The sequence below is a fragment of the Eschrichtius robustus genome, chromosome 16, assembly GCF_028021215.1.
Source record: "Eschrichtius robustus isolate mEscRob2 chromosome 16, mEscRob2.pri, whole genome shotgun sequence".
NCBI lineage: Eukaryota > Metazoa > Chordata > Mammalia > Artiodactyla > Eschrichtiidae > Eschrichtius > Eschrichtius robustus.
Window position 1 is genome coordinate 1,845,870 of NC_090839.1, and position 13,677 is coordinate 1,859,546.

The window sequence follows — 13,677 nt, forward strand, 5'->3', positions numbered from 1 at the left end:
CTCACCACCCTTGGCCATGGCCATCCTCAAACCTCTGGGCCAGCTGTGGCCCTCCTCCTGATGGCCTCCATTTCAAGAGGAAGGTCTCCACACTCAGAGAAATTTGGTAACTCCCCCAAGTCACCCAAGTGCCAGGGTCTGAACTGAGTCCATCCCCTGCGTCCCCCGCTCTAGCTGCTATGGGGTGAGAGACTGCCAAGGAAAGCTCGCGAACACTAAAGGCCACAAGGGCAGCCGGGCCCCAGCTTGACTGAGGCTTTAAAGGGGCTGCCCCTGCTCAGACTTCCCTCCACCCTGGCCAGGAACTGAGGCTGGGAGGGGGCTCCCAGCCAGTGAGGAGAGAGCCAGGGCCCCCCTCACTCCCCACCCACCTCCATCTCCGGAGGCCTGGGGTGGGGTGCGGGTGCGCCCTTGAAGCACTGGCTGGCCAGCGCCGGCCTTGGGGTGCTTGTGCAGGGGCGGGCTCTGGCGGGGTCCGGGCGGCAGGGAGCCGCTGGCGAGCACAGAGGACGGCCAGTCCTTGCCCAGCACCAGAGAGGCAGGAAGGCTTGGACGGTGGGAGCGATGGGGTCCAGCAGCTCTCCACCTTGGCTCGTCCAACCACCAACTGGTGCCTGGTCCTGGCAGAGCCCTGCCCACCATGCAAGCTGGGGAGCTGGGGGAGCCTGTACAAGGAGCAGGGCTTGCTGGTGGGAGGGGTACAGCCAGCTACTCAGAGAGGGCTTCTGGGAGGGGGAGCTGGAGCCCCACACCTCTCCCCCAGCGCAAGCTGCGAGAAGCCATAGAACTGTGGATCCTCTGGGGCTGGGGTGAGGGTCTGGGGTCTCCTCCCTGCAATCAGCCCTGAGGAGGGGGTAGGGGAACCCAGCACCCCTCCCTCACTCCCCAAAGTTTCTAAAGCACCTCGGGGCTAGGGGGAGCGGTGGCTCCCAGCGTGATGAGGAAGCTGCTGAAGTGCGGGTGCCTGTGTGCCCGCGCCTGGGGTCCCCCTGCAGCCCCACCCCCGCACGCAGACGCGCACTTTTCTGTCCTCTTTGAGGCTTCGGCAGATGTGCGCCGCTGGCGACAGAGCAGCGCCGCTGCTTCCCTCTCCCTCGGGCGCTGTTCCCTCGCTGTCTGCGGTCTGATGTGTGCGCGTCTAACTGCCGTTCGTGGGTCCCCAGCCCGACGCTGGGCGGCTGTTTCCCTGGTCTGTGGGAGTCTGTGTGTCTGCATGTGGGCCTGTCTGTCTGTCTCGCTGTGTGTGTCTCGTCCTTGACCCAGTCTATCTGAGCGCTTGTGCCTGGGCGGAGGGGGCGCTCCCTCCCGCCGCCTCTCCTCCCCCCAAACCCTCCCGCAAGCGCTAAAGCAGCGCGCCGCCCCGGCTGCGCCCCGAGCGCAGTGACCTCGTCGGTCCCTGCAGCACTGACCGCCCCACTGCGCTGTCCACCGGGGGGACCCGTGGCTGGGTTCCGAGCCGATGGTCGCTCTCCCTTCAAACTAGGGCCGCCTGAGCCCAGGGTAGGCACGCTCCCCTCCCAGCTGGGTCCGCTGGGTCCCCATTTTCCCTTATGTAACTCCACATCTGTCTGCGCCTTGCAGGTCACCCTGGACGCTGCGCTGGGTCCTGCCCACGGGGAGACTCAGAGTCGAGTCCCACGCATACGGGGGGCGGAGCGAACCCCTGGCTCGGGCACGGCTATCGGAGACCCCTCCCATCCTTTCTCCTCGGGAGGTTCCTTTCTCCGAGAACTGCTTGCCCGAAGCGTGAAACGAGGAGGGGTCCCGTGGGGCAAGTTCCCCCGAGCGCGGGCGCAGGTGTTTCCCCTCACCCGCACTCCAGATCCCCACAGGCGCCCCGGCTCCCGACGCGGGCCGGCCAGGGGTCACCGGGGCCGAGGGCACGGGGCAGGCCGCGCGGTCCAGAGGCTCCTGTGTGCGAGCGCAGGTTGAACGCAGGCGAGCCCCCAGCTCCGGCGCCCGCCGTGCCGGGCTCCCCGCCAGCCGCCGTGCACACTCGGGCTGGGGCTCCGGCTGCCCGGCGGGCACGCGGCGCTGTCCGTGGTGCTGCCGGCGCCGGGCGGGGCGGGGGCGGGGCGAGGGCGGCAGCCAATGGCGGGGGCGCTGAGCGGGGCGCGGGGGGCCGCGGGCTGGGCCCGGGGCTCACTCTGCTGCTCTCGGCACTCGGGGCGCACGGACGCTCCGCCAGCGGCTCGGGCTCCAGCTCCGCTCCGGGTCCGCTCGTGCTGCAGCGGTCGTGCCGCTGGCCCGATTCGGCTCAGATTCCAGGCCGGGCCCCCTCGGTGCCGCCCGCCCCGGCCGCGGTCTCGGCGCCCGCGGACCATGCGCCGGGTAACCCCCGGGGAGCCCGGCCGGGTCGAGAGCCCGCAAAGACCAGGCTCCCGGGCCGGGGTCCCTCCCGGCCGCCCGGCCGGCGGTCCGCGCCCTGCCCTGCGCCCCGGCGCCGCGTGAGCCGGCGGGGCCATGGAGCGCTCCCCGCCCGACGGACCGCTGAACGCGTCGGGGGCGCTGGCAAGCGAGGCGGCGGCGGCGGGCGAAGCGCGCGGCTTCTCCGCCGCCTGGACCGCGGTGCTGGCGGCGCTCATGGCGCTGCTCATCGTGGCCACGGTGCTGGGCAACGCGCTGGTCATGCTCGCCTTCGTGGCCGATTCAAGCCTCCGCACGCAGAACAACTTCTTTCTGCTCAACCTCGCCATCTCCGACTTCCTCGTGGGTAAAGCCCCCAGCCCCCGCCCGAGCCCAGGGGCGCCCTGCCGGGTCGGGCCAGCGGGGGTTGGAACGCGCGGACCTAGGGTGCCATTGCCTCGGGGACACGCCCCGCTAGGGGGTCCGGCCTGGGGAGGGGGCATCCGGGACTCGTGGGGAGGTGGGCACAGGCGAAGTTCCTTGCCTCCCCGGCCGCGGGACTCGGGCTGGGGAAGGATATTCCCGGGGAAGGGGTCCTAGCCGGCGGGCGCTCGGCCAGGCGCAAGGCGCCGCGGCCGCGGTGCAGCGCGGGCTCCTGCGCCGTAGCTAAACAAAGGCTGCGGAGGACTCAGGACATGGGGAGGGCGCTGGGGGGGGGAGGTTTGGGGGAGGGGACACGGAGGGGAGATCTTTAGAGCAGTGTCGGGGGAGGAGGCCATGGGGAAGGCGGGCGGGGTGGGGGGAGAGGCTCTGAGGAGCGCGCTCTCACGTGTCCGTGCGCTGCTGCCGGCTGTGGGGCGGGGCGCAAGGAGGGGGCCGGCGGACCAGACACCTGTTGGGGCTGAGACAGGCGTCTGCCAGACGCTCAGAGCGGGGTTGGCGGCGGGAGCCGCCCGCGCCCGCGTGGCAGCAGTCAAGTGCCCTTTGAGTCCGGAGAAAGGCTTTTCTGAGCTGATGAGGAAGAGCTATCCAAAGGCCAGAATAGGAGCTTGGGATCCAGCGGGGCCAGAGAGGGAGGAAATTCCCTTTCCTTCCTCTGGGCACTGGGAGGGCTGGGCAGAAGCCCAGGAATGACCAGACCAAGGCTCTGGGGCTCGTTGCGCTCAGCGGTCCCCGCACCTGGATCTTCCTCCTGCCCCCAAGTCCGGGGGACCCAGTGGGACTGGGGGCCGGGCAGGGGTTGAAGGCCAGGTGCAGTGCGAAGAGTGTGCCTACGAATGAGGCGGAGGGAGGATTGCTGGTCCCAGAAGGGCCACCGAGTGACCCTAGGTCCTGCCTGTCTCTCGGCTGGGGGTGGGGGGGTCTGAGCCCTGCGCAGCCACGGCCCACCACGGCCCTCCTCTCCCACAGGGGCCTTCTGCATCCCCCTGTACGTGCCCTACGTGCTGACTGGCCGCTGGCCCTTTGGCCGGGGCCTCTGCAAGCTGTGGCTCGTGGCGGACTACCTGCTCTGCGCCTCCTCTGTCTTCAGTATCGTGCTCATCAGCTATGACCGCTTCCTGTCGGTCACCCGGGCCGTGAGTCTGGGACGCGGGTGCCCATGTTCACTCCTGGGGGAGGGGTGGTCAGGAGCGGCCAGGAGACGCACCCTGCAGGGGGTACGGCCACTTCTGAGTGGGCAGTGCTGGGGGGGCTTGGTCCCCTCTGGCCTCACACCTGACACATTGGGCACTCTATGGCCAGCTGCCCACTCGGTAGCCATTGCTGCCAGTAGGACTGGTCCTGGTTCAGGCAGAAGGCACAGTGTGGACCTGAAGGAAGGGGGTCACTTCAGCCTCCACCCTCGAGCAGGTCCAAAGTCCCTGGAACTAAGGGAGGATCAGGGCCAGGGGCCCTTGGTGGTACCTCCCCACAGGCGTGCGTGCCTCGGGAAGACAGGCTCCACGAGCTTCCCTGGGCATGGTGGCCACCATGAGTTAGGGACCCTGGGCTGCCTGGACTTCCCACGTCGGTGTCCTGTGGGCACCGGGCTGGCGGCACTGAAGCAGAGGTCACTCCAGTGCAATCTCATTTTCTCCCTGATGGCTCCATCAGGCACCCCAGGGCCCTCCGCTGGGGCCCACACGTGTCCTAGTCCAGGGAGGCAGTGGGACAGAGTGCAGACAGCATGGGTTTCGAGCCAGCTCTGCCCCTTGAGCCGACCCACCTGTGTTCTTTCCTGCCCTGCCTGAGCCATCAAGAAAGTGGGGATCATGCTGGAGCAGTTGTGAAGGTTAAATAAGATGGTATTGAAAGGTGCCGAGCAGAGAGCCTGGCACACGGCAGGTACTCAATAGATCGGACAGTGACGTGACCCCCCGGGGGGAGCGCACAGCTGGTGGGGCGACGGCAGACAGGCAGCCCGGCACAAAGTTAGGATTCTGGGGGAGGTTCCGAGGCCGCCGTAGGAGAGTGTGACAGGGCCTCAGCCTGCCCGGGATTCATGGGGCGAGGGGAGGAAAAGGGAAAAGCATCCCTGCCGGGGAAGGCGTGCACAGAGGCCCGGAGGCTGCTGGGAGCTGCGAGCGGCAGCGGCTGACCTGGGCTCAGTCCCCTTGCCTCCTGACCCAGCGTGTCCCACCGCAGGTCTCCTACCGGGCCCAGCAGGGCGACACGCGGCGGGCAGTGAGGAAGATGGTGCTGGCGTGGGTGCTGGCCTTCCTGCTCTACGGACCCGCCATCCTCAGCTGGGAGTACCTGTCGGGGGGCAGCTCCATCCCCGAGGGCCACTGCTACGCCGAGTTCTTCTACAACTGGTACTTCCTCATCACGGCCTCCACCCTCGAGTTCTTCACGCCCTTCCTCAGCGTCACCTTCTTCAACCTCAGCATCTACCTGAACATCCAGAGACGCACCCGTGTCCGGCTGGATGGGGCATGCGAGGCGGCTGCCTCGGAGCTTTCCCCCGAGGCCCAGCCCTCCCCGCCGCCGGCTGCGCCCAGCTGCTGGGATTGCTGGCAGAAGGGGTGTGGGGAGGCCGTGCCGCTGCACAGGCGCGGGGGGCGGGGCGGCGAGGCAGCCCCAGGCACGGGGGCCGAGGCTGGGGACGCAGCCCTCGGGGGTGGCAGCGGTGGAGGTGCCGCGACCTCGCCCACCTCCAGCTCTGGCAGCTCCCCGAGGGGCACCGAGCGGCCGCGCTCACTCAAGCGGGGCTCCAAGCCATCCACATCCTCGGCGTCCCTGGAGAAGCGCATGAAGATGGTGTCCCAGAGCATCGCCCAGCGCTTCCGGCTGTCGCGGGACAAGAAGGTGGCCAAGTCGCTGGCCATCATCGTGAGCATCTTTGGGCTCTGCTGGGCCCCATACACACTCCTGATGATCATCCGGGCCGCCTGCCATGGCCCCTGTGTCCCCGACTACTGGTACGAGACGTCCTTCTGGCTGCTGTGGGCCAACTCGGCCGTCAACCCTGTCCTCTACCCGCTGTGCCACTACAGCTTCCGCCGGGCCTTTACCAAGCTGCTCTGCCCGCAGAAGCTCAAGATGCAGCCCCCCAGCTCCCTGGAGCACTGCTGGAAGTGAGCCGGCCTCCACGGGCACCTGGGAGGCAGGGGCAGAGCCCTCCACTGCCACCCCCCTCGAGGTCCTGGGTTCCTGGGCAGCCGGGCCTCGCCACCCTCCACCTGGCTGCCCCGCAGGCATGAGCCCTGCCTTGTCTTCGGCCCACCCTAAATGCCATGGCAGCCTCTCAGACCGTCCGCTGGCAGTTGATGCAGCCTGGCGGTCGGCTGGACAGGCCCCTGCTACCTGAACTGGAATGTGGCCACCCAAATCCTGCTCTAGCCCGGGAGGGACAACCCAGGGGTCCCAGCCAGTCTGCCACCCACAAGGACAGTGGGATGGCCGGTCGTGTCCACGCTTCACACAATCACTGCTTGGTGTCTTCCCAAAGCAAGTTCCTGGCGTGCGCGCCAGGCCTCCAGAGCCAGTGCTCCGCCCCTGCACGTGCACACGCCTGCACACGCCTGCACACCTGCCCTGTCCCAGACAAGCCCCGGCCACTGGCTTTGCTGCTGTCTGTCCCCTGCTCTAGCCTGGGATCTGGCTCCTTCACCCCTCTTCCCTCCAACTCTCTCTGCTCCCCAAGTGCCGGGCACTCCCCAGAGACCTCACGGCAGGTCTCCGCTTCTCCATTCTGGGTGTTTCAGGAAGACGGAGAAGAAGAAAACACGTCCGTGAACTCACTGTTCCTTGGATGTTTAATGAAGAGAGACAACTGCTGAGGCGCTCAGGGCTGGATTGGCAGGTGTGGGCTCCCACGCCCTCCTTCCTGGTGCTGCCGCTTCCGGCTGCGCCGCGCCAGCGGCTTCTGCCCGCCCCGCAGCTCGCGGTGCTGGGCCCCGCCTGGCGGCTCTGAGAGCGGCCAGAGCCCCGGATGCCTGCTCGTCCAGCAGGCTGCCCTTCTGCTCCCTCTACTCAACCAGAGTTTTCTGGGATTGAGGGGGACCCAGCAGCGCCCTGAGGGTCCTGGGGCTCCCAGGGGCAGTCGAAGGAGACCAGGGGCCAGGGGCCCAGCAGAGGGGCCGCTTCGCCATATCCCGTGCACCCGGTTGGCACTCTGCACGCTCCGCTCCCCGCGCACCTGCTGCACTGCCCCTGCAGACCCCGAAGTCCACAGTAAAGTGTATTTTTTTATTGGTGCTGATTCCTGAGGACTTCGTGGGGGTGGCTGAGCGCCCGTACTCCAGTCGGGGACGCAGGGGGGCACAAGAGCACCCAGGTGGGCATGAGGCACGGGCCTGCCCCTCCCCCTGGCCTCAGTGTCCTCTTCAAGCGGACGAGCCTGGCGGTCATTAAACCAGGGTTTAATCCTAACAAGCGACGTGGGCCCGGCAGTGCCCCGCCCGCTCCCCACTCCAGTCTTGAAAACACGCGCCACAGCCCTCACCTGCTGCAGCCTGCCTGCCCCCAGGACAGGAGTTCTCACCGCTCTCAGCCATGATCTTCCCCCTGGGGAGCTTCCAGGGGTGTGGGGACTGGAGCTGAGCTTGAGGGGCTGGGCCAAGGGAGGGGAGGGGGCTTCCTGGGCAAAGGCCTGGAGGCGGGACTGAGGGTGATGGATGGGGAGGGGGAGAAGGACCTCACGAGGATGATGCTGGGTGATCCTGGGCCCAGTGGGCTCCACGGAGGGGGCAGACACTGGCCCTCACCCCAGGTGCCAGAGTCTACTCGGAAACGGGGCAAGACAAGCCCAACTTAGGGGCAATAGAAACTTGGGTGGGTCAGATGCCACCTCCTCCAGGAAGCCTCCCCTTCTTTCCAGCCACGAGGGCCCTCCCTCCCCTGACCTCACGGACACAGCCTCTCGTCCCCTCCGCACCATGCTGGCCCAGCGTCTACAGTCCTTTCTTCCCAAGGCAGAGAGACCTTCGGCTGCCTCAAGTCCCTCCCTTACAGCTGGGTGCCGTGGGTCCCATCTCCAGCAGTGAGGTGCCCGCCAGCTCTGAGTCTCACCACTGCAGGGGGCGAAGCTCTTCCTTCACAGCAACATTTGAAACCCACAAACCTTCCTCTTCCAGACATTTTCTCACCCCACAGCTGCACCCGCACTTTGTTTTCCCAAGCGCCCAGAAGTCTTCCTCCAGAATCCCAGCTGGGACTCCTTTCCCTCTGCACTTTCCCTCCACCGGAAGGGCCCCCTCTGGTCAAGGCAGGATGGTCTTCTCGGGCCCCCTCTTTAGTGGCCCAAGGGAGGGGCGAGCCTTAGGTCCCCTCAGGGCGCTGGGCACTGCCATGAGCAGTGGGGTGGGAGCAGCCGGGGAAGGCGGTGACAGGGAGGTTGCCCGCTGTTTGTGGGTCCAGAGCTTGGGGAAGCCCTCGCAGCTCTGGGGCCCGCGGTGAGGCTGGCGGGCTAGCCATTGGCCTTCCCTCCGGCCCTGCAGACTTGCCTGGCCCCCAGAGGGTGGGCGTCCGTCCCGCAGCCCAGAGGTGTCTGGGGAAGGACAAAGAACCCACTCTCTGCAGCGGTGGGCACCTCCGTGCTGCCTGCACAGCCAGAGCCCTTACTGCCCCTCAGCCCGGCCCTGCTAAATGGCTACAAACTGGAGGATAAAAGTGCAGGCTTTCAAGCAATTTTGCCTTCAATCTCTGCAAACTGCCGCTCCCCAAGCTACTGCCCAGGGATGGAGGAGGAGGGAAGAAAGACACGGAGTCTATTGGGCCCGTGTCCAGCAGCAAACAAACACGCCAAGGGGGTCTTTCTCCTTGGATCCGAACGCTGGGAGCAGAGACAAGCTGAGCCCCAAGGCAGGAGCAGCCACCTCTGCAGGCGCCGCCCATGTCGGCAGCTGCTGTTTATTGAGCACCTACCGTGTGCCGGGCTCTGTGCTGGGCAACGGGCTGGCGCATCAGCAGGGCCATTCCTGTGTGGGCTGAGGACTGTGGGGGGACCAGGAGGCTGGTGGCCTGGCTCGTCAGCCGGGGGGGACAGAGAGCCTGTCTGTGGAGGTGACGTTTTATTCATTCATTCCACAAACTTCCACTGAGCCCAGTGGTGGGAGCCCCGAGAGGTGGCAGAGGCCGAGCCTGTGGCTGAAGGAAGGGCCTGCAGGTGAAGGGGACAGAGGGGCGGGCAGTGATGTTTCAGGGCCTGGAGGCCAAGGTAAGGAGCGCGGCCTTGCTTCTGAGGACAATGAGGCATCGAGAGAGTCAGCCTTACGCCCTAGGATGGAGCACAGTCTGGGTGGCCCGCCTGTAAGTGTCAGCGCAGTCCTAACAGTGGGTGCAGAGACTGGCAGGGGCATGAGGCTGGGGGGCAGTGGCACTGAGGAACTGGGCAATGGCCCGACGCAGGGTTCTGCCCTGGGTGCCCGTGGATGACCTGGCTCCTCCCATCGGGGCAGCTGTCAGCCCTCAGGGGCCAGCACATCTACAGGGCCCCTCGGTCTGGCACCGGCTACGTATGTCCGGCTGCCGCTCCCGCCCCGGTGCTGGCTCTGGGGCGCCCCCTGAGAACACCTTCTGTGCACATGCTGGGTGAGGGTCCTTCCCAGCCTGGGGTGAAGACCCTACGTTCTCAGGAGCCCAGCAGGCAGTCCCCATCCTTCTACAAAAGGACAAATTATTCAACGCTCCTTTTGGGGCAACAGGGCCATGAAAAGGGAAGCCTGGGGTCAGCCGGCAGGGCTTCCGGGGGCCTGGATGTGGGAGCCACACGCTGTCTGGCCTCTGCCTCCCCACCCCCCATCCAGCCACTCGTCGGCGCTGCAAAGGACATTTCCACCAACATTTACTGCAGCCCTGCGTCCTCGTGGCCACCCCACGGGGGGCTGCTCAACTCTCCATTCTGCAGACTCCCCAGAGCCAGGGCCCTGGAGGCTGCGCGACTCGCCCCATATCCCGCACTCAGCAGTTGGTGGGGGCCAGGACCCCATCCTCACCCTTCCCTGCGTTCTCCCCAGGCACCGCAGGGGATGGTGGTGTGTGAGCGGGTCCCTGCCACGCTGCACCTTCCTGGGGGCCCAACTGCATCCCTGGGATGGCGAGCGCACCGGGCAGACCTGCCTGATGGCGCATCTGGGGAGGGACGCTGGCTCCAGCAGGTCAGGGCTGGGGGTCCTGGAGCCTGCAGGGCCTGAGGCTGGGGGTCCCTGGTGCTGCCCAGGAAGGATGGCCATGGCGCCTGGCACAGGGAACGTGCTTAGACTACAATTATAATGAACAGACAGACCTACTATGTTCCGGGCACCATTCTGAGCCCTCTTCTCATGTAAACTCATCTAGTTCCCAAACAGAGTAGGTACTATTATTCCCATTTTACAGATGAGGACACAAAGGCACAGAAAGGTTAAATGACCTGCTCAAGGTCACACGGCTAGTGACTTTCCTTCCATGACCATTTTCCCAAGGCCCTCGGCGCTCAGGGCCACCTTCTCTTTCCTCTCCCGAGACCGACCCCCAGGCACCCGGAGCAGGCTCAGGGGACACACACACGCTCCTGAGTGTGCCCAAGGCCTCTCGCTGCACCCATTCCTCTGGTGACAGCAGCCCGCTTCTCCTTTGGGAACCCTTCCCCGTTTACTTCAGTGGCTCCAGGATGGGCGTGGATCCCCGGCGTGGCTGGTCAGCATCACCGGGGAAGGTTGGGGGGGGTGCACGTCTCCAGCGAGGCCAGGGCGCAGCAGTCCTGGGAACTTGTCTGGTGCCCTGGGAGGCCTGTGCTCCCCTCCAGCTGGGGTTGCCGGCCCGGCAGCCTCCGACACTATCCTCATAGAGGCCACCCCGTGGAGGGGGCACACCTGGCGCAGCCAAGGCGGAGGAAAGCCACACCGAGAGTTGGACGGAGACGGCTTCCACGTGCTGTTGTCTGAGGGCCTGGATCCAGCCTGGCCTGAAGCTAGAACCTGGACCTTCTGGTTTCATGAGTCACCAAATGCCCCTTCCTTCCTAAAGCCAGCAATGAAATGACGTTTTGTAATGTGATGGCCCAAGCTGGCATCCCTCTGTCTTGGGGTAGGGGAGGGGAACAGAACACTTCTGCCCATGGGAGGTCTGTGACTTTAATAAAAAATAGGGAAGTGAGTCAATTATTTAGTAATGATTGTTGGTAGGAAAATAATGATTTTTGGTATATTAGGAGTAACATACTGGCTCTAAGGGTGAAAGGTCAGGATGCCAGGCCATTTGTCTGTGACATTCTTCCTGCCCACAGGGGGACCTCGGCCAGGCGAGTGCCTTGGCCTTAGATTCCTTGTCCATTAAGCAGAGCGTCCCAGACAGCACGTGGCATCCTGCGCCCAGGGTGGCAGGTGCTGTGTCCAGAGGAGGCACCTTGCTCTGTAGTTTGTCAGACACAAATCTCAGAGGGGTGCAAAAATATCCTTCAAAAGAGAAAGAAGAAAGGGGAGAAGGGAGAGAGGAGAGGAGGGTTTTGGATGTAAGGGGAGGAGGGGGTGGTAGCGCTGTGGGAACTGCGCTAAAAATGCATCCGTGACACTCCGAAGTCACCAGTTTCCAAATTCAAACATGACAAATTTGATGATCTTTAAATGCTTCCACTTTAAATGCTGGACGATCTTTAAAGAGTCCAGCAAAGCCTGGTTCTGAGCAGAGGTGTAGGAGTCGGGGCAGCTCAGTGGACGGGGAACGGCCTGCCCTCTGCCCTCCTTCCTGGGCCCCAGCTTAGCAGGACCACACATTCCTGAGAAGCCAGGAGCGGGCAGGGGGTAGACCATTCCTCGCCGGCCCCTCCCGGGTGCCCCTCAGGGCCCCGGGCTTCCTTTGACAGCCAAGGCTCGGCTCTGTCTCAGCCCCTCCAATCCATTAACTCATACTAAAGTGTGACGGACTGATTCTTCCAGGGACAGGGGGGGATGTGCATTGTAACAGAGGACGATCTTGATCTTTAAATCAAAGGAGGCAAATTCTAGTGCAGGTATTTCAGACCGTAAGACACACCAGGTGGGTGAAGGGCTGGGGGTGGATGGTGTCTGCACACTTTCTTGAGCTCCTGCTACCTGCTGGGCCCTGAGCCAGACGCTGACTTCACCAAGAATTCCAGATCCGTGCAGCTGGGACGTCACGGTCCCTTGCTCGGAGATCCTGGACGGAACCCCCGTGGTGGGCCAGCAGCTCTGTGGGCCACACGGATATTTCATGGGACCAGTGCCGGGTGCTTGAGGATGCCCCCTTTAATCAGCCATGGACCCCAGACGTTCCTCCGTGGTCCCTGTGAGCCAGCGGGCACCCCCTCGTCACGGGGAAGGCAGACAGGCGGACAGGTGCCCACCATCTTAGGCAGGGGCGGCTGCTGCTGGGTCGACCCCAAGGACAGCAGGGGCAGCTGGTTGGAAGCGACCAGCTGGGCCTGCCCTGGCACAGGCCAGCAGGGCGAGGCCTCTGCCCCCCGAGGCCCCCTCCAGGGACGGGAGGAAGGCAGGGCCGCTCGCAGAGGTACAGCCTCGCCCAAGTTGGCCCAGCCCCCCAGCCCTCCCTGCAGGCCCAGCATCAATGAGGGCTGTTTCCACGACCTCCCCCGCACCTCACCCCTTCACTTCCGCCATCAGAGAAAACACAGGAGCTCAGTGCAATCTGGATTTCAGAGTCACAACAAATAATCTGTTAGCTAAGTACTGCATTCTTTGTTGTGAATCTGAAATTCAAACCTAACAGAGCCCGTGACCCTCCCTGTGTTCACAGACACTGCAGGGGACGACGGGCTGGGCTCTAAGGATCCATCCAGGTCTTTGGAAGCAACGGGAAGGGACCAGGGCTGGGCGGGTGGGAGGGTGGGTGGCTGTCTGTGGCCTGGAGCCCTGGGCCTGGCCAGGGGCGGTGTGCTGGCACCCTGGGGGCACGGCCCTCTCAACCCTGAGGCTTGCTCTGTCCTTCCCTGTGGCTCCCACAAGACCCCACACGGGGAAGGGGCTGCGTACCCTGGGTGGGGCTGAAGTGAGCAAGCTTGACCCCCAGGCCAGGCCGTGGCTCTTAAGCTACTCTGCTAGGCCTTAGTGTCCCCGCTGTACAGGCGATGAAAACCAGGCAGCTGGGGTGGGGTGACAAGCGTGGGCGTCCCCGTGATACCCCACTGCCGAGCGTGACAGGTTCAGTGGGCTGGGCTGGGCAACCTGCCCACCCCAAGGCCACAGCAGAACCTGGAGTGATTTCCTGGCTCTGGGAAAATATCAACCCACTGGTGCACACTGATTCCTTGCAAGGAAAGATTTCTTTCTCTAAAGAATCAAAGGATTGCAAGACAGAAAGAGACCGCCCAGGGCCCCCTTCTTGGGCACTCACAGCCCCGCCCCAGAGGCCTGTGGGTCCCCTCTGCTCTGTTTGGCCTTTTGCCCTTTCCGGAGAGGTGACACTCTGGCCTTGGTGGGTCCGAGCATTAGAGCCGCCCTGGCAACGGGAAGATGAATATCAACAGCAGACAGCGCCCAGCGCACGCTCACCTGCACGCGTGTGCCTGCGTAACTGCAGGTGCGTGTGAGTGCGTGTGCTTAGTTCTCTGTGTGCTTTCACTGCGGTCAAACACATCTAAAATGTGCCCTTTCCGCCATTTCAGTGCACAGCTCAAGAGGCGTGGGGCACATTCACGCTGTCGTGCGACCATCCCCACCACCCACCTCCTGAACTTTCTCGTTTTCCCAAATTGGAAGTCTACCCATCAAACACTCAGTGCGACTTCATCACGGCTCACGACACCCCAGGCCCCTCGTGCTGCCCTCCTAGAGCCGCAGCCACCTCCCCACCGCAGGCCGGCCCCGCTCCGACCGTCTGAATGGAATCTGCAGGCAGCCACGCGGAGCAGCCCTCTGCTGCCCCTGTCGCTGGGCGGTGCTCTCCACTCTG

General features: G+C 64.7%; 1 protein-coding gene across 1 annotated transcript; it reads left to right on the top strand.

Annotated features, from left to right (window-relative positions):
• Positions 1-2,463: 2,463 nt before the first annotated feature.
• Positions 2,464-5,907, top strand: HRH3 (histamine receptor H3). The gene is made up of 3 exons (XM_068524193.1): positions 2,464-2,713; positions 3,757-3,923; positions 4,972-5,907. Exons 1-3 carry the CDS (start codon positions 2,464-2,466, stop codon positions 5,905-5,907), a joined length of 1,353 nt encoding a protein of 450 aa, XP_068380294.1.
• The last annotated feature ends 7,770 nt before the right edge of the window (positions 5,908-13,677 follow it).